This window comes from Hakea prostrata, chromosome 1 (assembly GCF_041222555.1).
Source record: "Hakea prostrata isolate BN-2017 chromosome 1, UWA_Hpros_2, whole genome shotgun sequence".
In the NCBI taxonomy this organism is placed as follows: Eukaryota; Viridiplantae; Streptophyta; class Magnoliopsida; order Proteales; family Proteaceae; genus Hakea; species Hakea prostrata.
Genome location: NC_142600.1, coordinates 75791632 through 75815841, shown reverse-complemented (window position 1 = coordinate 75815841; position 24210 = coordinate 75791632). Strand labels below are relative to the sequence as shown.

Here is a 24210-nt window from a genome sequence, read left to right as displayed (position 1 = left end):
AACATGTGGGACCCACAGGTTAAAAATAATAAAATATTTTTAGAAAAGGTCATCATCCAACCCCTATGGACCCACGTGTTTTGTAGTGGTAAAGCCATAAGAAAGCACGCTCCCCTGACGGGGTGCTGATCCGGATTCCCAACCCCCACCCTCACCATTGGGCTAATACATGGCCTGCTGAGAGTGAGGGGATGGGAAGATGGGCCTGTCGAGTGGAAGAATCTAGACTCTGAAGAGTTGTGCAGGGGAGTACATTGCTTTACCCTCACGGGTAGACAAATTGTACATGCTACATTCACTATTTTCTTTCTTCCTCTACTCTCCTTTTTCGATCCCTTTTCTAATTCTTGTTTCCTTTCTTCTTCTAAATTCTTCTATGGTTTACTGCATTTTCTTCTTCTCCACTTCTTTGTTTGATATCTTCATTATTCTTTTGTTCACATTCTCCATGCTTCACATTTTCCATTCTGTCTGAACCCCCTCAAGTTCTCACAAGGAGGGAAACTTTTTTGAGAGAATGCATTAAATGCTATTGGAAAAAGATTCCATTCAATAAGAGTGTGCTAGGCTAGCATTTCCATGGGTCTTCCACAAGCTCCAGGCGCCGCATCAAGGCTGCCATGTTAACATCCTAATTCATTGAATACCTAATCCACCCTCCTCTTTTGGGAGGCATATCTGGCTCCATGCAACCTTATAACACCTTGTTTGTGAATTTCCCCACCACAAAAATCAGAAAACTCTTTGTTCTAAGTTTGGATGATCATAGTTAGCAAGTAGTACAATAAAACCCAATAGTGTTTATAATCCCCATGGCCATGTATTGTATTAAAGTCATTTGAGTCTCCCCTCCCCCCAACTAGAAGACATATATACCCTTTATTATGAACTATGAAGGCAAATCTGCTGTTTTATGGGACTAGAATCATACAATCAATTGAGTTGGATGTAGAAATAATAATAAATTAAAAAAGAAAAAACCTTGAGCCATGAATTCTCAAAATCCAAAACTCAGAATAAGAAATCCTGTTATATAGCAGTGTGAAGTTAGACGCCAATGATGTCCAAGTTGATGCTTCATTGTTGCATTCCCGGGTTGCTAATCGTCCCTCTTCCGAGCTGTCCTACTTTCCTTTCTCTTTCCCTCCCTTTTGTTGTTTCCATATGCAGTGTTCAAGGGTGGTTTATACGTGCCCCAATGATGTCCAAGTTGATGCTTCATTGTTGCATTGAGGCCCTGAGGGTTTAAGTTTATCACCGCCGCCCTAATCCAAGTTGGATACCAACTAAAAAAAAAAAAAAATGGATCCAACTAAATGCAGAGGTGAAGAATGTGTTTGTCATATTCTCCAACGAGGTTTGTGACAGTATAACTTCAAGACCTCCAACTATGTTTCCTGAGACATAATTTATATTCTCTACTCTGAAGAATTTACTAAAATGCATAGTCAGACCCAACTAGAAACTGTTAGATGGAACCTGGAAGCTGTATGACACAAACCAAACCACCAATCAAAATCTATAACCCAAGGATCAAACAGGTCAACGGTAACATTAATTGCAAGTTCATCATAATATTTTTAGCAGTGACATAAAAACTGAAGGATACAATGGTCACCAATATTGAATATAGAGTTATACAAAATTTGAATCAGATGGTTAATGGCCTCCACCTGTTCATGTCTATCAATGTACATGTCAAAAATAAAACAAGGGAGGTACAACTTGATGAATCTATAGCAACCACAGTGTTGGGAAGACCCATCCAATCCACTAAGTTCATGCTTCACTTTCGAGATTCCTTTCAAAGGTCCACATCTAGTATTATTCAATCAAGCCATCTATCATTTGGCATAATTAATCATGCTCATGCTTTCTTTCTATGTCTGGGAAAAGTCAAGCCTGTTTACCCCGTAAAACTAAGGAGAATACATTTTCCATCTTGGATGTAGGATCAGAAACCTCAGAGACTGACCTCCAAGCAATGTGCTCATCAGGTCTAACTAAAATGGCTCCTCTATCGGTCATCTTACATATGTTCCACCATGATGGTGATGCAGAATTTCTCCAAATCTCCTCAACATGAATGCAATCCTTTCTTGACATAAAAGGATTTTTACTTGCATCCATTTCCTTTACAGAACCAGGCGGCCACATGACACATATCTTTAGGTAAACTCTGAATCCATCCGTGACCTTGAGAGCAGCTTGAGCAAGATTAAAGGAGTCATTCTTTGGTGCTATAATAAGAAGAAACTCAACTTTATCTCCAGAAACCAGGTCCAAAGTAGACACAACCTCCTACAAAAAGCAAGCAAATGAAAAACTGCTAAAACAATACTGAACCCAATTAGATGATCATCACATTTTAAACCTAAATCTTTGGTCATGTGCAAAAATAACCAGTTTGGATGATTGTAGCCATCTAATCATCTGACATTTTCTCTGTACATACCAGACAACAAATAAAATCTCACTGTCCATGGAAACACAAAATATCAGATGGTGACAATCATATTACCTGGTTATATTTGTCAAACAGTTACTAAGTGGTATGGCATCAGAACATATACAACAAACTGACATGTAGACCGCTTGTCAAACCATTAGAGATTGGCAGGACCCTTGATCCATAAAACAACACAAACATACCTCACTTGATAACTTTGACAACATTCTGACATTTATATGAGGCAACCGTGAACCTGGCTCTGTAGATGGAACATAGTCCCTTCTCCGACCAGTGGGTGCTTCAGGTGCAGGTGATGCTTTACGATTCTCACAAACAAGGGCTCCTTCAAGATACCTAATAATAATAATATGGAGTCAGAACAATAAAGAGCTTAGCGAGTTCAATAAAAGGAGTTATAATTGTCCTGGTTTTAACCTGAAGCTGATACAAAATACTCCAAACCTCAGAAGAAGTCAAGAATTCAAGTTTCAATGTATTCAACAAGCAAGCAAGGTGGGACATAATGAAAGTAGTCCAGGTTTATAACAGGCTAAAACAGTGATACATGAAGTCTCTATTTTCTTGCAAAGGAAGGCAAGTAAAAGAAAGTTTAAATAATTTAAAAAGAAAACAAGTAGTGATCATGTAGTGTACAATGTTACCAGATATGGTGACTACATTTTTAAATGGAAATTTGATACTCTATTCATCTCCAAGGAAATGGACAAAAAGTGATATAAAGTTAAGGGGAAGCGTTCTCTTTCTGGGAGTGTAGCCCCTAGGCCAGCCAATGAAAGCATACACGAGCATCACAAGAGTAAGAATTTCCATCTTTTATTGGGATCAGGGCAGTCAATTCGCCCTATCACGTAAATATAAGGATTGAAAAAGTTTCTGTTATATAATTTTGCTTCATTTCATTTCAATTCCCCTCACTTTGAGCGAGATGCCTTCACCATTTCGTGGAGCTGTCATAATTCTATTTATGGATGTTAGTATTAGTTACATCAGCCAGCACAACCATTTGGGGGAGTAACAAGTTTGGTCCACACCACTCCCACCTGAACTTGTCATCAACTTGATGAGGTATTAACGAGGTGATAATAACACCCCTTCCACAAGGAGGTGAGTTATCTATAACTATACAGTTTAAGCACCAAGTTATCCAGAACATGTTCTGCAGCATAAGAATGGAAAATTTTGGAAAATGTAAATTAAAAGCCAGAGAGACCTGAAACCAAGATCTTCGGCAGGAAACTGAAGCTGGAGGCTCTTTCCTTCATCAAATATACCCCTCAGTTTGGCAAGCCTTGAAGAACCAAGGGGGTTATTTTCATTCAGAAAAGATTCTGAAACTTGTGCACGACCAGCAGCAAAGATTCCATCCATGATTGCTTTCTGTACCCCAGATGGTAGAATGGAACCGATCCTGCTGTTGATTATTCGATGTACTGTCAAACCCGCAACAAATACCAAGAATTACATGGAACTGCTCATAATGCACTAAAATTGGAAACAGAATGAAAGATGCCAGTTCAATTTTACCTGAATTTGCAGCAGCAGGGTCAAGACCGAGTGCAGCAGGAATTGCCATGGCAGCTTTAAAGTTCTTAACACTTAGTCTAGTATTGAAAATAGCAATCTGCTAACAGTCAACAATGGGTATCAAGTCCAGTATTTAAAGTAACAATATGCTAATAGTTGAAAATATATGTCAAGGACCGTTATGAGAATTTCTCTCCTTTTGCTAATGAGTTCAACGAGCCAAGGAAATGGGAATCACAAGTTCACAACAACAATAAGAATGATGGGATCTGACATGGAAGCTTTATAGTTCTGAACACTAAGACTCTTACAACAAAATATGAGCTATACCTGCCTGCGTTCCATTTCGTAAGTCTGGAGAATTGAAGATGGAGATATATCCTGCAACACAGACGCTATTTTCCATGCCAAATTATGAGCATCCTGAATCCCAGTGTTCATTCCTGCATGAATCATGTTGAATACATTTAGAAAAAAGAAGCCACAAACAGAGAGGCCTCTTGATGCTCATCAAAGGTTCCTTACCAAAACCACCAGCAGGAGGGAAACGATGAGCTGCATCACCAGCAATTATAACTCGATTATCACAGGCAACAAACTTTTCAGCAACTTCAGCATGCATCACCCATGGTTTTATGTCAATCACATTTAAGTCCCTGAGCTCCCAACCAACTATTTTGAAGATGAACTCCTCACATACCTACAACAGGTAGACTGCTTTCAACAGCTATAAGAGTACAGAGGCCAACCCCTTGTTTAAGGGAAAATAGGGTGAAGCAACAATGTGCTACAACTAATACTCTGAATTCTATACATGTCTGCAACACTTTGTACTGGTAGGGTTATTTATGACCAAGTAAAACCAATATTCCCCACATACTACAAGCAGTACCAATCACAAAATTATGATCCCAAGAAACATCACATAAAAAATTAAAAACATGGAACAAGGTTTGCGTGTTGCATACACATCCGAACAGAATGGAAATACCTTGGAACTGAAGTCCTTTAGGTTCTGCTGAGGAGGATAGAACGGCATCTGCATTGATTATCATTATGAGAAAAACCCCAGCAATGATTACTTTCTAGCCAATTCAATATTCAAGGTCAGACCTACTACCTGTAGCACAAATTCACCTTGGCTGAGATCATGAGCAACAAGGACCCCAATAGCATCCATATTGAAGATGAAGAAAAGCATTCCTGGCCTCTCATGAAGAAGGTATTGTCCAAGCTCTTGGCTAAAGAAATGGATGCTGATAAGTTTCTGCAACTCCTTTTCACCTTGCATTCCTATACCCATCAGCTTCCGGACAGTGCTTCCAGCACCATCAGCCCCAACAAGAATTTTACAGAGGATTTGTCTTTCTATTTTCTTCCCTTCCTTGATAAAGGAAGCACCCACGGTAAGACAATGATCAGAAGCTTTGATGGAAACACACTCGTGTCCCATCAATAACTTCCTTTCCCACAAAAGTCTATGATTGGTTTCTTCAATTCCATCACCATTAGAAATGCGAAATTTAAGATTCTCTAGCTGCTCAAGTAGTAACCTGGTAAGTTTGTACTGTGAAAAATGTGCAACAGATACTGGACTGACTACCTGTTCAAAATCTGGAATAAGGAGTATTAGGATGTATATCTTAATGTTTTCATGGTTGATCAAAATTAGATCACAGAGATTATGACAACATATCATCAGGAAGGACATTTCATCCTTAACTTTTGAATCCATATTCTCAACCCAAACTGTTGGACAAAGGATATGTTTGCAAAGTAACATTCACTTTCTCCAAAGCATGTTTTCCTACATGCCATGTCCAAACAACCAACCCAAACTAATTGCCTTCCCCCCAACAGACACCAACTCCAGCACTTAATTGCAGGCAAGGTTTGGGAATTCGATCACAATGGCCATCTTGGTGGGCCAAAAAACCAAGATCTTGTTGAGTTGGAAGGAAAAGTTCCTCCTATCGCTGCCCAACTCAGTGCCCATCTCAGTGGGTTTTGGCAATCTTTTGGGGGTGAAAATTGGTATTCTGCCCATCTTAGGCCTTCTAAACGCAGTGATGGTCTTGGATTTATGTAAAAGCAAATGTAAATGTGAGTTCCAGTTGGACCCTAAGTTTGAAACCGCTACACTGAAGAAGTGAAGATGCAAACTCATAAAACATAAAGTATAAATATATATATATATATTAAAGTTTAAACTCCGACTATGGTATAGTGTACATCCACACATGTTCGCATGACAAGATCAGCATAGTTATAAGTCACACCATGAGAATACAAGACTAAAAATAGTGAGGCACTAAGCAGCTCCTCAAACTTCTGCTCCACTAGTACAGCACCACATCCTGCAGCTCCTCTACATCCTTGAGCTCTACCAACTCCTAATAATATAAGTTTTCAGCTACAGCTTCCTGCACCCAGCATAGACTTGGTGGCATTTGGGTGTATTTGCATAAATTCCAACCAACTGTTCCTTTAACCTTGTTTAACCTCCAGCCAAGCCTTGACAAGAGTAATTACACATTGTCCAACTGCTTTCTTGCATCCACTAGGTCTCCATGTTGCCATAAAATAATGTCATCCGCCATTGTGATTTATTAGGATGTAAGAACAAGGAAGCAACCTATAAATTGCAAGTCTCACCTTTCTTGAAGATTTGGTTGAAAACCTGTTTTCTAAACCCTAACCTCTCGGATTAATTCTGAATAACTACAAAAATAGGACTAGTTCACTTCAATCTAGACCTGGCCGAACCCTAGAACCTCCCTATTCTTAACCCTGGACCCCCCCCCCAAACCACCACCACAACCCTTAGCCACAGGGAATACTTGTCCAAACACAGCTGTTGTTCATCAAGAATTGACCGAGATCAGACATAAAACAATAATATTAAACCTAAAGTAGTGCTCGTTCTTTAGAAGAGGATCATGAAGACTGGCCTCTGATTTGGGGTTACATCAGTCTTTTTTATTAGTCGCACTGTATTCCTCAGAAATTAGGTTATTGGTAGGACCCACAATTGATTGCCGCCTCCTCTTGACCACTTTGGTAGCATCTTTCCCTTTATTTTCTGAGCTCTTTCAAGTTCTCTTACCATCTAGGATTTTCTAATGTGATGGGATCTTCAAAATTTTAATTTGAAATAAGGGATAATTACTGTTGCCCCCTTGTACTTTGATTTTATTACTACTTTATCCCCTGTACTTTTTAAAATTGCTAATCCAACCTTAAACTTTGTCTACAATTACTAATGCCCCCCTACCATTAAGCTCCGTTAGTTAACTGATGATGTGGCTTCTATATATTTTTTCAAAATCCCAAAAATAACCCTGCAATTATCTTTTTACTTATTTCCTCTTTTGTCAAGTTATAATACTACCCTTAATTAACTATGGGAAAAAATTTACTTTAAATTAACTTTTATTTTTAAAAGGAAACCACCGAATAAGGGAAAATGTGATTTTTCTTCTCTAAAAAGAAATCACCAAATAAAGGAAAGATGTAATTAAATAAAACTTAAAATAGAAACTAAAATATTAAGAAATATCAAATTTAATTCAAAGTTAGAAAATCATCTAATAATTTTTTTTTTTATTCAAAAACCAAAAAAAAAAAAAAAAAAAACCCTCCCCCCCCCCCAATTGGGGGGGCTACATGGATTCTTGCCCTCCAATCAGTTCTATTCGAGGCCATGCTAGATACAAGGCCTAAGCTATACATATCCTTTCTCACCACTTCTCCTAAGGTTATCTTAGGTCTACCCCTAGCTCTTCTAGTTCCTTCAATATGGATTATATCACTTCTCCGTACAGGAGCATTTATAGGTCTCCGTTGAACGTGGCCGTGCCACCTCAAACGACTTTCTCTAAGCTTATCACTTATGGGAGCAACTCCCAGCCCAACTCTAATATGATCGTTTCTTATCTTATCCATCCTAGTTTTGCCACTCATCCATCTTAGCATCCTCATTTCTACTACACTGAGTTTATCTATATGATTCTTTTTAACAGCCCAACACTCTGCACCGTACATCATAGCTGGTCGAACAACGGTCCTATAAAATTTTCCTTTAAGCTTTAATGGAATACGCCGATCACATAAGACCCCGGACACACCTCTCCACTTCATCCACCCTATTTTAATTCTTTGGGAAACCTCATCTTCCAAATCACCTCTTTTACTTATGATTGAACCTAGGTACCTAAAACAATCACTCTAAGAAATCTCTTTATCGTCAAGTATCACCACCTCATCATCCCGCCGATCATGACTAAAGTTACAAACTAAATATTCTGTCTTCGATCTACTAAGTTTAAAGCCTTTTGATTCCAAAGCTAATCTCCATGATTCTAATTTGGTATTAATCCCCACTTGGGTCTCATCAATCAACACAATATCATCCGCAAAAAGCATACACCAGGGGACCTCATCTTGAATGTCTTTGGTTAATTCATCCATTACCAGTGCAAATAGATATGGGCTTAAAGTTGACCCTTGATGTAGCCCAACTGTTATCGGGAATTCATTACTTTGTCCCCCCACTTTGTTCTAACACTAGTCACCGAACCATCATACATATCCTTAACTATATCTATATATTTACTTGCAACACTTCTTTTCTCTAGTACTTGCCAAATTAACGCTCTAGGGACTCTATCATAAGCTTTTTCTAGGTCAATAAATACCATATGAAGATCTTTCCTACATTCTCTATACCTTTCCATAAGTCTCCTAATTAAGTAAATAGCCTCCGTTGTAGATCTTCCTGGCATAAACCCAAATTGGTTCTCCGTAATTGTAGTTAAGTGTCTCAAACGGGTTTCAATTATTCTCTCCCATAATTTCATCGTATGGCTCATCAATTTAATGCCCCTATAGTTATTACAACTTTGAATATCTCCTTTATTTTTGTAAATTGGAACCACAACACTTCTCCTCCAATCATTTGGCATTTTCCCTGTGCTCCTAATCTTATTAAACAACTTAGTCAACCAAACTAGTCCATGGGTTCCTAAGCTCTTCCATACTTCAATTGGGATTTCATCAGGACCTTGTGTCTTGCCGAGTTTCATCCTCCTTAAAGCTTCTTTTACTTCAGACATCGAAATTCTACGTATATAAGTTCGGACCTTGGTGCCTTGGTGAAAAGTGTAATCGTCCGAAACATAAGTGCTTGAAGAATGCTCATTTAGCAAACTAGAGAAATAGGTTTCCCATCTTTTCTTAATATCCTCCTCACAAACTAATACTTTACCATCTCCATTTTTAATACATCTAACATGGTCAAGATCTCTACTCTTCCTATCCCTCATCTTAGCTATCTTATAAATAGATTTTTCCCCTTCCTTTGTGCCCAATTTATTATACAACTCTTCATATTTCCTTTCCCTTGCTTTTCTTGCAATTTTCTTAGCTTCATTTATATCCAACCTATACCTATGAAGATCCTCAACATCTTTAGTTCTTTGCCATGCCTTAAACTAGCTTTTTTATTCCTAATGGCAACTTGAACCTCACTATCCCACCACCACGTCTCTATAAGAATGAGTCTTTCCTTTTGATTCACCTAGAACATCTTTAGCCACCTTCTTAATACACATAGCCATCTCATTCCACATTGCATTGGTATCCCCTTTAAAATCCCATTTTCCTTGTTTGACTACTTCATTAATGAAGGATTTAGAGTACTCTCCTTTCAAATTCCACCATCTTATTCTCGGGATAGTTTACCTTGGACCTTTTATGTGTTCTTGGAACTAAGCACATATCCAAGACCACAAGTCTATGTTGTGCAGTTAAGCTTTCCCCCGGTATCACCTTGCAATCCTTGCACAACAATCTATCAGTCCTTCTAGTTAGGAAGAAATCTATTTGGCTTCTATGCTGTCCACTTTTGAAAGTAATTAAATGTTCATCTCTCTTTTTGAAGTAAGTATTTAATATAGATAGATCAAAAGCAATAGCAAAATCCAAAATTGAAATCCCCTCCTCATTCCTTTCTCCAAAACCATATCCTCCATGAACACTCTCATATCCTCTTTGATCTTTTCCAATATGTCCATTTAAATCACCTCCTATGATAATCTTTTCTCCTTGACGAATTCCTTGCATTAATCCATCCATACTTTCCCAAAATTCTAGCTTTAGACTTTCATCTAATCCTACTTGAGGTGCATATGCACAAATTATATTTATGCATTCTTTCTCCATTACCAGCTTGATAGCAATAATCCTATCACCCACTCTTTTAACATCCACCACATCATTTTTTAAATCTTTATCCACTATTATACCCACTCCATTTTTATTTGTTTTATCCCCAAGATACCAAAGTTTAAAGTCATCCAACTCTTTGGCTTTTTTACCCCTCCATCTAGTCTCTTGGATGCAAGCTACATTAATCCTTCTTCTCCTCATAACATCAATCAATTCTAAGCTCTTACCAGTTAAAGATCCTATGTTCCAAGATGCCAATCTAATCCTACGCTTATGGACTAGCTTCTTTACCCGCACTCGTCCACGGCGCGGGAACCCTTGCCTACTTATCACCGCATCCGGGCGCCGATGCGACGCGTCGCTACACGGGGACGCCCTAGCTAACCCTTGCCCACTTATCACTACACCCGGGCCATAGTGTAGCGCGTCGCTTCTTTTGTCGGGGAACGCCCTAGCATAGCTTTTATCATATAAGGTCGAATCCATGAAAAAAGGTTTGGCTAGATTTTTTCCGGTGCCGGCTGCCGACCTGACGCACCAACCCTCCTCCTTTACCCGGGCTTGGGACCGTTTTTTTTTTTTTTATAAAATAAAAAAAAAGGAGGGGGGGAGGGGAAAAAACCCCCCAAAAAAAAATTTTTAAAAAAAAATTTTTTAAAAAAGATTTTATTTTAATTTTTTTTTTTAAAGAGGGGGCCTATTTTTTTTTTTGAATTTTTTAAGGGGGGAAGTTTATTTTTGTTGTTTACCCCCCCTAACCCTTAGAAGTGAGGGGGGATATAGTAATTTCATAAAGAATGAGGTTTGATTAGTAATAAAACCAAAGTATAAGGGTGCAATAGTGATTATCCCTTGAAATAAAATCCCCACTCTTATCACCTTCTTGAGCCATCTCACTCCTTCTAGGACTCCTAATTATAATGCAAACTTCGCAAATCAAGTTAGAAGTGACATCTCCATTCGTTATCCCCCTAGACTCCTAATCTGACTCAATAACTGCATTAGCAGTCTTCCCAAGCAAGAGATTATCTTGTAGATAAATTGAAAAACTCCCATGGGTCCCACCCACTTCTTTATCATTATCTATGAAGACTGAAATTCCCCCACAAGTCCAATCCCTAGACTCCTCCCTCCCAACCACCCCAATCTTCCACTTCTTGCGGCTTCTAACCCCTTACAGGACTCCCTTTTCTGATTTTTTTTTGTTGGTAATTAGTAACATTATATTATATCAAACTACCATGTAAAACACTTGGGGGATAAAATGCCCAACATCCAAGGAACAAAATATTGGCCAAACAGTCGCATACGGTATAGGCTAGGCCCTCCTTGCTAGAGTGTCTGCAAAGCAGTTAGACACCCTTGGTACATGGACAAAACTACAAAAATCAAGAGGTTTTGTCAAACGGTGTACATCATCTAATACGATGGAACATCTCCACTCCTATTTAACAAGTAGGAGATAACTACCATGGATAGTGGTGGGGCTCGGCGTGGCAGTGCTAATGTGTCATGGTCAATTGGTTGAGGAAGTTTATGAGGGTCAATACCCTCCAAACTACTTGGTGGCTATGAAACAATCCTAATCAGATGAGAAGATGCCTGGACACGTAATTCACCCTGAGTAGCACCAATAATCATTCCTTTTCCGGTAGAAATCCCTCCATTCACCATTACTATTGCCAACAAGTTCTTGCATTGCATTAACTTCCCCAATCCTTCGTGCCAAATTGTAAATGATGGAAATCGTGAAGAAGCATAGACATAAGGAGTGAAGTGTTGAAGGAACAGGTATGGAAGCACACTTGAACACGCATTGAAGTGGGCAACTAGATTGAAAGAAACACCTATTAAAACCACAATCTCTTGCAAATCCACCATATGAACTTCACCCCATTAGGTGTTCGAGAGTGAATATCTTATTAGTTAGCACAGGGTTTGAAAACTGGATCTGGGGAAAGAGAAAAGAAAGGAAAAAGAGAAGGAAAAGACGAAGAAAGAACCGAACAGGGGGGACCAAGCCCTCTATACGCTGAAGAGTTCCTTAACAGATATGCGTTGTTTCCAAAATGAAAGAGACAAGGAAATCAAGAGAGTGGGAATGATCTGCTAAAAAATTCCTTGACAAATACTAGGTATCTACACTAAGCAACTACTCAAGAAAAAAGAAAAAATTATAATAAAATTGCCTTAACAAAACTAGCTAGCTACACTAAGCAATGGATCAAATTTGAGTTAATTCTCCCATTTGTTTTTTCACCAGAAACCTTTTCCTTCTCAACTGCTGAAAATATACTCTACGTTTCTCTTTCTTTTTGGAAAAAAGGTAAATAGGAAATGTGAACAAGGGTCACCCCCTGGCCTAAACCCTCATGTGGGCACCAAAGCCCCAAGGTGGTGCACCTAGGGCTGGCCGAACCCTAAAAACGGCAATTTGGTCAATTTTTAGCCCGAATTAGCTACTGATTCTGATTTCAGAATTTTAGTTTCAACTTTCACAGCCTAGTCATGTCTTAAGTCTTAGTTTGAGCTAGTAGCTGAGTTCTTATGTCTTAAGGAGTCTTTCTTTTAAGTAGGACTATTTATATCTAATTAGGTCTTTCATTTCAAGAAGAGTTCTTTTACTTTATGTTGTTATCTATTTGTAAAGGGTCTCCTAACTTATAAAGGAAGCCCTAGGTGAGTGAGTTTCTAATTCCTAGTATAGCCTAAGTCAACTTCCTAGTTAGGGTCAAATTACTTGCCCCAAACTTGTAAGGCTATAAAAGCCCAACCCTCCCCTATTATTTGGTAGATTGACTGGAACAATTGAAGCTCATTTTGGTAAAGGTTGGGCCGTGGCCTTGTGAGAGGGCGATGGCAGTTGTAAAGGTTTCTAGCTTTCAAGAATTCAATAAAGACTTCAGTTTCCACCATCTTCTTCCAATCTCCAGCATTCTTTCACTAGTACAGCAGCAATCCAGCCCTAAACAAGCACACAAACCAAGAACCCTTTCCCTCCCACCTTCCCACCTTCCCACCTTGCGCAAGCCTCCCTAGCCCCTCTGAACCCTGCGGCAGAAACCCTAGCCCCCTCCCACCCCCTGAAATTCCATCTAGACCCCTTCCCTCCTCTTTCTTGGAATACCCCTTCTTTCCCCCTTTTTTCTCTTCCTTTATTGTCTGATTCTTGCAGCAGAATTACAAGGAAGAAAAACAAAAAAGAAAAGAGAAGAAAAGGAAGAAAAAGAAACAAAGGGGAAAAAAAAGAATAGCAAAGAAGAAAGAAGACAGCATGTTGAATTTTAAGAGAAGCCTGACTTATGTCTTGTGTGACATAGTAGGGCTTTATTTATAATAATAGTTATGAATGAGCAAGTACAATGATACCCAATGTGGGACTAAAAAAAATATAAATAATAAATACTCTCTAATAAACCAAACTACCGACTGGACTCAACTTATGACTTACAACACAGCAAGAACCCACTCACCCCTTAACCGCAAGCTTCCCTTCCCCTACCACCAGCTTCGTACCCTTCCCTAGACAATTTTAGGTTACCCTATAACAACCCACATCTTTTTCATCTAACTCCAAATTGCTTATCCCTTATCCCATCCAATTGGAATTACTTCCTCTCCAAAGTTTCACCCATTAGGGATTGCTTATCTCAAACCTTTAGCCCATCCTCATTTTGTTAAAAACCTAAGACTTTCCCAAACCTCCCAAACCCAAGTTAAACATATGTCCTTTTGCATCCAAACCACCCCATAGGTTATCCAATAATTTTGAGCCATCTCAAAGTAAACCCAAACCCTCCCATAGAATTTTAGAATTAGTTGCTAGATGATTTTGGGCAAACCCTAAATTTCAAGGAATCCATCCAAGAAACCCTAACCGTAAAATCGGGTTTACATCACAAGGCATATTTGTTAAGGAACTTTTCAGCAGATGGAGGGGTTCGGCTCCCTCTTTTCGTCTCTTTCTTTGTCTTTTCTTTTTCTTTTTCTTTTTCCTTTCTTTTTGTTTATTTTATCTTTCCCCAAATCCAATTACCAAACCCCATGCTGGCTAGGAAATTTGCTCTCAAATTTCAAACGGAGCGAGGTTGATATGGTGGATTTACAAGAGATTGTGGTTTTAAGAGGTGTTTCACTCGATCTAATTGTTCGCTTCAATGTGTGTTCAAGTGCACTTCCATACCAGTCCCTTTGACACTTCTCTCATTCTCACGTCTATACTTCTTCATATTTTCCATCATTTACAGTTTGACACAAGGGATTGGGGAAGTTCACGCGATGCAAGAATTTGTTGGCAACAGTAATGGTGAACGCAAGGATTTCCAATAGAAGAGGAGCAGTTATTGGTGCTACTTAAAGAGAATGACGTGTCCAGGCAACTTCTCATTCAGTTAGGGACATCTCAAAATCACCAGACAGTTTGGCTAGTATTTACCCTCCTAAGTTTCCTTAACCAAATGACTATGATACATTAGTAACACCACACCAGGCCCCACCACAATAAATTAAATAGGAATGGATATGTTCCATTGTATATACAATACGTGTTAGATGATGTACACCATCTGACAAAACCTCTTGATGTTTGTAGTTTTTTCATGCACCAAGGGTGTCCAACTGGCTTTGCGAAACTTTGGCATGGAGGGCCCAATCTATACCATGTGCAGATATTTAGCCATATCTGCTCCCTGGATGTTGGGTATTATATCCCCCAGGCGATTTACACAATGGTTTAATATAATATAATATAATATTCCCCCCCCCCCCCCAAAAAAAAAAAAAAAAAAACACTGCAAATATAGCTACTTCTTGCAACTTTTCTCCTCTTCTAGGACTCCATACTTTGATGGAAACTACAAATTTTGAATTTGAATTAATACCTCCAGTTGTCCACCTAGAATCCTTCTCCCACTCAACCACTCCAATATTATCCCCATCCAATGACTTCTCTCCCCTTCTAGGACTCCCTATTCTGATGGGAACTTCAAAATTCAAATCCAAAACTGCAGCCCCATTCGGGTCCCCCCCCCCCCCCCAGAGTTCTCTACCTCTCAACTTATCCACATTCATCCATAAGCACTACAAAAGAATTACTTGTGAGCAGGGCCATATTTTTTCTTCTACCATGTACCTGCTATGAGATTTTGCCATGTCTCTGGAATCAACCACATCACCTCCTCTCTCAACTACCTCCTCACTGGAGTCCTTTGTCAATGGTAGATTCCTTCTTCATCCAATCTCCATTCTAGCTTCAGTTAAGTATATTATATTAGTTTTTTAAATAATTATTTAGAAAGTTTTATGAGTAGTTATTTGTTTTAGTTAGTTAGGAAGTTATTTAGAATGTGATGTATGTAGGTTATTTGTGAGAAGTTTTAGGGGATATGAGTCGTTATAACTACTGGGTTGGTTTTTCCTATTTAAGGTAATAATATGTATTTGAACAGGGATGAGAAAATTGTTATTTAATTCTTAAGTAAATCTTAAGAGAGGATTGGGTACCTCCCAATTGTGCCAAGACACCAGAGGCTTCCTCTATAAGGCCTCAAGTTCTATTCTTTATTTTCTCTATTTCTTCTCTTTCTCTCCCTACTATTTCTATTTTCTCTTTTATTCATGTTGGAATATCCATGCACGTATCAAGTGGCATCAGAGCCAGGCATAAAGGAGGAAATCGACCATCCTGGGTCTATACGAGAGTATCCTCCCCTATTTAAAGGCTTCCAAAAATGGTACTTGGAAGGTTGTTATACTATTCACGGGTATGTACGAGAAACATTGATAGCCCAAGAAATTCAATATAATCAATAGAAGGTAATTTTGAAGGTCTCCAACGAAATTCGATTCAGTCCGAAGACAAAACTTCAAAAGGACTCCAATCAAATTTGGGATCCAGGAAATGATTATTTTAAATTTATTTATGTAATTCTCATTAGGGCAAGACCAGATTTAAGGGAGATGGAATGTTACATACATTATATTAGTTTTTTAAATAATTACTTAGAAAGTTTTATGAGTAGTATTTATTTTAGTTATTTAGGAAGTTTTTTAGAATGTGACGTATGTAGGTTATTTGTGAGAAGTCTTGGGGGATATGAGTAGTTTCAACTTTCAACTATCGGGTTGGGTTTTCCTATTTAAGATGATAATATGTATTTGAACAGGGATGAGAAAATTGTTATTTAATTCTCAAATAAATCTTAAGAGAGGATTGGCTGCCTCACAATTGTGCCAACTGCAAGGACACCAGAGGCTTTGTCTGCAAGGCCTCAAGTTTTGTTCTCTATTATCACTATTCTGCTCTCTCTCCCTACTATTTCTATTTTCTTTTTTATGCATGTCGAAATGCCTCCAGTTAGTACCGCAGTTCCCGCAGAACACTTCCCTGTTGAATAACAAAAAGCATTACAGTTCAAGCATCTCAGTGGTCACCATTCATACAACCCCCTTGGATGAAAAAGCACTGCCCCAATACCATTATAAACAGGAAATGAATCTGGAAGAATCTTGGATGCTTCCACCTCCATGCAAATTCTAGCATAAGACAGCCAGCAATTCATGGATTTGGTCATTTTATCAGTGACTAATGGTTTCCCACTAACACTACCAATTGCACAAAGGCTAGGTACCAACAATAAAAAGGCAGATTTGGGAATAGGCACCGAAGACAACTAAATTTTTTGCCAACACAGCCACTGCCCTTTGGACTCCACAGTCTAACAATGAAGGGCGCTGCTGAACACACCAAGGACCCTCCTCAAGCACTTGAATTCAGTCCTCCATAACAAATTGAAAAACAAAATCCCACTTTATATCATGTGGACACTGACACGCCCAGAAATCTTCCACTGTTTCAGCAGCATCTCCTTTGTGTATTGGTAACTAGGCCAACCACCTATGAAGTGTCCTACAAGAGCTTCTCTCCACTTCTCCTCTTTCTGAACAACAGCAGGATCACACTGTGCACCCAAAATCCCTTCCCAGCATAAAGGCTGAATATATATCGTAATCGTGTCCCCTCTAGTGCACCTACAGACTAATTCACTCCATGACTTCCTTTTCACACTCCACAAGATCTCCTTCTGGCACCCTCTAATTATCTCCTACAGCACCAACACGTCTTGGATTCCCACTCCCTTCCCCCGGGTAGGGGAGGAGGGAGGATCAGGCCATACGGCCATCCCAAGCTCACCTTCAGATTGCACTGTGCAGATATCTCTCACCTCAGAGCTTCTCTGACTTATTCACTGCTCATTGTTAGAGCTTTTTGTTAATGTTTGTGATTGGATGTAATGCCAGGCTTTGATAACAAATATTTACACATTCCAAATTCACAGATGTAGTTCTTGTTAGTTGTAATTGCTTTGTATTCCAAAGAATTTACAACTTCAGTAAAGGCAAAGACATCATCAGTCAGTTATAGTCTGGAGATGAAAAGAGAGGGATCAAAATATATTTCTGTGGTTCTAGCCACAAAATGTGTTGCATAGAAAGTTCCAGATCCCTTTGTTACTTCAAGGGGTCAAATCATAGTTATCAAGGTCTAAAGGCATCCGAAGGGGCAAAGAAAACCAAGGCAACACCTGTACATCTTGACCCAAAAAAGGGGCTGGACACGCCTAGGCAATGCCTTGACTACTATGGAGTTTTTCTACAGGATGTCAATTCTCGACAATTATGCGTTCTCTACTATTATGCCACTTTCATTAATTAAAGAAAGAAGCACAGATTCTCTTTTGGTTTTCTTTTGTTCTGCATTTTGAGAATTCGTAATAGTTCAATACATATCAGTTGAGTTTTCTGTGCTGGGTTATCCCAGGAAGCCTACACCAAAAAACTATTTGGAATTACATCATGATATAACTAAGATCTCATATATGTAGCATGGATGGGATCTTATTTCATGACGTTGGTGCTTGAAGAACTAATTTTGAAGTGCTTATGTGTAGTCTCTTTTGGATGACATGTTAGTGGATAATAATGTTAGCTGATCTTTTATGCATTCAGTGAAGTTAAGTTTAAAACTCCAGATAAGCAGTGGGAAATGAAGTGCTGGTTTTAGAACCACTGCTTGGGTGCACATGGCTTAAATAAGACCAAAAGATATTACTAAGTATATTGTGTTGTGACTATGTAGCAGCAGGCTTTTGTTGCTGATACTCGATAGTATCACCTAAGTAAAACCAGCATACCCCAATGTTCACATTTGTACCTTTCTGTAGAAATGTAAGCCCTGCAGAACTAAGTCATTCTCCTATAAAATCTTACTATAATTTATGACAGTTCCTCTAATCCCCATTTCTCACAGTACTTCGCTTATTATTTTATTTATACTTGATTATACAAAGAACAACTATAACCTCATCCCAACTTAATGGAGCTGGTCATACTCCAATCATATAGAACAAAATTTCACGTTCCCATCTTTCTTGTCAAGTCATCTGAAACAATAGAAAAGTCATATGATTCATAACTAATTGCATACAATCTGTCTTCTCCCCTTTTGATTTTTGTGAAAGCAATTTATGATATTCCATGGGCATATTGCCTTATGATTACTGCCAACAATTCTTTTAGATTAACCATCCAGAATGCAATAGATCCCCTATTCTTGTACCAAATCTACTAATTGACAAGGCAAATTACACGCCTAAGATAATCATTTATTCCCCCCCCCCCCCAAAAAAAAAAATTTAAAATAATGTATATAAAAGAGATTTTTATGGAAACTGTCCTCATTTGGCTTGCATGTTACCCTTTAGGGACGCTGAGATGCCTCCCACAAAAATTTAAAAGATATAACTCCTCGACAGCCCTTATACTTGAGAAACCATCAGAATTGATGGATTCAGGAAATGAGGTTATTAGTATATGAAGTGACCATACCTTGAGGTTGCATATGATCTACTAACCCAAGAACACGACCCGAAAGTGAGGTGCAGTATATGAACTTCCTCCACAGGTCTACTGGTGGTTGCAATTTCTGTATATCCTTTGCCAAGCCATTCAATTTGCGGAACACCTGACCAGGGATTCTAAGTTAAAGCATATCTAAGATTTTGAAGAAAATTTTATAAACTAATGAAAAAGCCAATCTTAATCAATTCTCAGGTAAGAACAAAACCTCCATAGAACGATTATTTATAAAATGTGCTTGCGGATGTTGAGAAAAGGTTTTGCTTTTCTCTAAAACCATACACTTGACACCTACAGAAGTCAAAAGACAAAGCTATCAAAGCCAAATTTCTCAGAGTACTCCCACCCCTAAACAAAAAAGAAAGAGTATTTAATAGGTTATTTACTTGGCAGACTAGAGGAGTAGAAGTCCTAATAGATACTGTACTTTCACACAAACTTGGCCTGCCCGCAGAATAGATTAGAGAAGTTCATTTGAGTGAAACTTAGTACACAAAGCATGCACAAACTTAATGATCACAAATTCTGATCAGTATCACTTCTTAGGTTGTGTTATATATGCTAGGGTGTGCTGATATATTATTGCATTTAACTGATGGCTCATAACAGTTGTAACGTGGTATCTAAGCCAAGAAGTCACATATTCAACCCCTAGTAAGTCCTAGGTGTATGTGTTATTGTTCCCCTCCACATTAGGCCCCTTGGTGCCCTGTGATGCTGTTGCATGCAGAGCCAGGTCTCTGTGTCATAGTAAGAGAGCTCACTGAGATCTCACTAATATCCATAGTTGTCACAAAGTAATGGCGACCCAAGGCATTTTAGAAATTAGGTCACATACTTCTAGAAATTATGGTTTCAATGCACAAAATGGGGCAAAATCTGTGTACCGAACTTAGGAAATAGTTTTCATCACAAAGTGTAGAAATTAGGTCATGTAGCTTCAGAGTTTTGATCATCAAGCCCCATAGTTACTTTTCGTGTAGTATGGGATTCTTTATAAGTCCAAAGACATACTTAATTATGAGGTCATAGGGGATGCTTGATTGTATGGGATGGTTTCATTTTACGGAGTTTTCAATATTTTACACATCATGCATTATTCTACTCTTCAACTGATCATATTGCATTGGTTATGTGATTAATTGATTATGTTGCATGCGATGTGGATACTGATGATGATGATGATGTGATGACTCTGATACAAATCATACAATGTATATGTGGAATGAGATATAATGATTTCTACTTCATCTATTGCATAGGTGCATGTGGTATGTGATGCATGTATGAGTGCAGTAAGTCATGACATCATTGTAATTATGTGTTGAATATGGTTGAGTGAATATACTCAGTACTACGACCCTTGTCAACAAGGATAGTCTTATACAGGTAAAGACGATGTAACCATGGTATACAATGTTGAGTTCTACCGAAAACAGACAAGCCTGTTGTAAGATTGGAGGGTGATGGAACATGGTAATATCGAGGGTTACTAGGTGTTTGTGACCGTTGGCTTCCAAAGGCATCTAGAGTATGCATTTTTTGGGTCCCTTACATGTGAGGAGGCTAAGATGGTTGACATCCCTGAGCACTCTTGCATGCTGTTGTGAGTAATACTATACCAATTGAGACTTGGAGATGATTTTGCTAGGTTTTTATTTTCCAATAAATGGAATTCCATAGACTAATGGCTTTGTTTAATTGCTTGGTTGCATGTTTATTTTCCATCATGTTTTATCGTTGCATCTTTTAGAGAAATTAAATTGCATTGCACTTGCAATTCCTCTCACTAAGCGTGTATTGGAAGGCCTACCCTTCAAAATATATTAATTTTAGCTACTACAGCAAGTCATCTCCAGCATAGGAAGAGTACGATTGGTTAGTGCAGGAGATAGAGACATGTTATGTGTGTGCACAAAGCGCTTATGCACAGTAGATCGCTTACTTAAGATATCTTAATTGTTCATTAATCAATTGTTTCGTCATCATATAACAGCGCTTTGGATGTAACAAGACAAGTAGATAGCACTCTGATAGAAACCTTTCTGAGAACCCCTAATCATAATTACTTAATATAATTGAATTCTTCTTCTGCTGCTATGATTATTGCATTCTATTTATGTCATTGATATTGAGAATATGTGGTCTGGTGTGGATGTGAGGTGTGACCCTTAAACTATGCGATCTTGGATTATGTAGTGTGCCAGTGTAGCATACCAGCGATGCCTTGAACTTAGTATTAGTAATTCAGGTGGGGTGTGACTATGTATATATTGACACAAGGGAACATTGGGAATAAGATTTACCATTCCATTCAGATTTATTTTATCATCCAAAACTGAATGTCAAAACGCAAATTAATAGGTTCAGGTCCCCAGAGAGGAGTGGTTTAAGAAACTAACAGCTAGCCCACATGAAATGGCTAGACCAACCATTCTAAACCATGAAGTAAACCATGCCACCGAATAATAAATTGCATAAGTCGTGGAAAATGAATCTTGGAAGTTCAGAAATGGAACTTCTTAACATTGTTCACCATCTCCTTAACTGTTGTCATGTTTTTTATTTGTTTCAATTTGCTATTTCTAGTGAACTATCTTCTCTTTCTTCACCTTTGTTTCACATTGTTCCAACTAGATGTGGAGCCTATGAATTTTCCATTCCCACTGCTTTTTACTCGCCAAAGACAAGGGCCTCAAGTTTATCCCGAAAGTGAACAATATATGAATGAAGAATGAAAAGTTGGTTTTGCACATTTAAATCAGATGCTCGATGGAAAATAAAATCAACAACAAAACAAACAATTAAAAAGCAAACAAATTAAGAGAGAGAAATCTAGTTGCAGAATACCTAATTTTGTAAGAAGAATGGAGAGAACAAGCCCAACAGGTCCAGCACCAACAATCAAAACAGGAAGAACTTCATCATTGCAGCTAAAATTTTCCTTAAAGTGTGAAAAACTTCTTCTTGGAAAATATTCGAAAGGGAACAGTTTGGTTCTGTTGCTGCTCAACCATTTAGACTTCATAATAAATCTGGTAAGCTCCATGACCTGTACAAGAACATGAAACTCAACAAGTGGACTTGCACAGAAAGGGAAAAAAGCCTACAGAAAAAGGGCTATATCACATTACTTAAAATCAGAATCCATGAAGACAAGATTGCAGCGACAAATAATTCAATGACAAAACCTGGACACAGCACTGTATTGTAAAACATCGAGATATAAGACACACAGATAACATTATTCAAATGAGATTGAATAAAAAGAATAATAGCATAATTGGAAAATGCAAACTTTTAAAGCCAAAGAAAATGAAACGGACAAAGACACAAAATAGTAGAAAGCCAGAAACAAATCTAGCCTGTCAGAAACACCTCCGGGGTTGTATATTTCATTCCCTGGCTAAGCTATTACCTATTATTTGAGGAACAGATCTAGAATTCCTCTTGATATAGCTATGATCCTTACATACCATGCCAGCAATTCACAAAGCTAGCCTGAAAAGTTCAGTAAATACATTAGTTGCATTTCAGTTTCACTACCAAATATCAAATGGTGATCTTCATTTGGGTAAATAAGGAGGAATAGGAATGAAACCTTACCAGGGCCTCAATTCTATCTTTTTTTTGTTCTCCTTGTAATGCCTTTCATCAAAGGTAAGGGCTTCTGAAATTCCTACTCTGCTCATAAGAACACAGCAGTCACCAACATTAGAGACAATGAGATCCCCTTCTGGATCAATGTTGTAGCACAGCAACATTAGATCCGCATAGGAGGCTGTCCTTTCAGCCACAGCATGGAACCAGGCTTGACTTCACTTCTCTTGGACCTTAGTGCTTCTTCAATCTTGGACCTACCAAATTGAACAAAGCATCGTCACAACAGCAGAAACCCACAAAAATGACCTGAATTCTTAAACTCTATTGATAATCAGAGAGGGTAGTTTTCCATCGAACTGGATAGGCTGTTTAGTATTTATAACAAAAGAGCTCTACCCGAACTAGAACTCCTATGTAACTCATAACTGAAATGTTAGACATTTAAAATTGAAATCTTATGGTGTGCTTGTTCTTTGTCTCTCTCCATACATCTCCGGTTGCTGAAGTGCAAGCAGAACGGAAGATGGGGGAAAATGAAAACTGAGTTTCAGAACAAGTGAACAAGTGGAGGGAAATTCAGATTTGGGAAGTAAGGAGGGACGAACACCAGGGGCAGTTTCCATGATCTCTGCAATCAGAATTGCAGGTATTATCATCTCAGTTTTAATCAATCAAAATCAGATACATTCACAATGATTTCGCATTAAATGGAATACAGGGATTTGATAATTTTGATTAGATCATCACCATTTCCTCAAAAACTAGTCATTAACCCCGAACATTCTCAATCAGCGGTAACTTAAGGAAATCTCAAAATCAGAGTTCAAGAGAACAAGAAATATAACCAACTCTTTCCTTATGGAGCAAGAAAGCTTCAATGGAGGTATTTGCTCTCCCCAGCTTCTCCACTTGAGAAGAAATTACAGCAGGAACCATGTTGCTTGAGTTACAGAAGAAAAAATTGCAGAAAAGAAATTAACCAAAAAATTTCAAACAAAAAAGAGATGGGAGATGAAACACAGACCTGGGATGGTTGGATGATGAGGACGCCAAGAGACACATCTCCTCTCGAATAAGTTGACAGAATTCTTTTCTTTCCGCGGTGAAATGAAGAGCCACGCCTAGCATAATCTAGGCTTCCACTCACTCAATCCCAGGGTCACATTTGCAACGAGAGAGCTCACTTTAAGCCGGACAAGGGAACACAGAGCAACAAGAGAGCTAGAGCTAAAGCTAAGTTGGTTCAGACTGAATCAATAGGTTAAAAATGATGGTTTAACGAAAAAGGTTGACCGATACCCATTTTTGGAGTATCAGACAATGGGCGTGAGAAGTTTGCCATAACCGACTCTTTGTGAAGTCTGTATCAGGCCCCTGATACTGCTCCAGTCTTTGTGTAAAAAATGTGCACGACAGTTAAACGATACATTCGAGACCATTGATGGGTGTTATCAAAAAAAAATATA

General features: G+C 38.4%; 1 protein-coding gene across 3 annotated transcripts; it reads right to left on the bottom strand.

Annotated features, from left to right (window-relative positions):
- Nucleotides 1-1342: 1342 nt before the first annotated feature.
- Nucleotides 1343-24165, bottom strand: EMB2421 (FAD/NAD(P)-binding oxidoreductase family protein). Of its 3 annotated transcripts, XM_089142440.1 has the most exons (15): nucleotides 23769-24165; nucleotides 22748-22998; nucleotides 22560-22642; nucleotides 22276-22332; nucleotides 21992-22193; nucleotides 19350-19432; nucleotides 19112-19247; nucleotides 5118-5611; nucleotides 4989-5036; nucleotides 4523-4697; nucleotides 4328-4440; nucleotides 3998-4094; nucleotides 3684-3903; nucleotides 2653-2806; nucleotides 1343-2301 (listed from the first exon to the last, which is right to left on the bottom strand). In XM_089142440.1, exons 5-15 carry the CDS (start codon nucleotides 22188-22190, stop codon nucleotides 1897-1899), a joined length of 2124 nt encoding a protein of 707 aa, XP_088998566.1. In that variant the 5' UTR covers nucleotides 22191-22193; nucleotides 22276-22332; nucleotides 22560-22642; nucleotides 22748-22998; nucleotides 23769-24165; the 3' UTR covers nucleotides 1343-1896. The 3 variants fall into 3 exon arrangements, with proteins under 3 accessions (XP_088998566.1, XP_088998565.1, XP_088998567.1); XM_089142439.1 differs by lacking the exon at nucleotides 22276-22332 and having other exon boundaries at nucleotides 23769-24164; XM_089142441.1 differs by lacking the exons at nucleotides 19350-19432; nucleotides 22276-22332; nucleotides 22560-22642; nucleotides 22748-22998; nucleotides 23769-24165 and having other exon boundaries at nucleotides 21992-22064.
- Nucleotides 24166-24210: the final 45 nt, after the last annotated feature.

Bases quoted from the DNA above. Each gene is read 5' to 3' on its own strand.
- EMB2421 (XM_089142440.1), bottom strand. From the start codon at position 22,190: ATGGAGCTTACCAGATTTATTATGAAGTCTAAATGGTTGAGCAGCAAC. The intron at 5,612-19,111 runs GTATGGTCACTT...TCCTTATTCCAG, and splicing joins AGATCATATGCAACCTCAAG to ATTTTGAACAGGTAGTCAGT. The intron at 2,807-3,683 runs GTCTCTCTGGCT...TATTATTATTAG, and splicing joins GCCGAAGATCTTGGTTTCAG to GTATCTTGAAGGAGCCCTTG.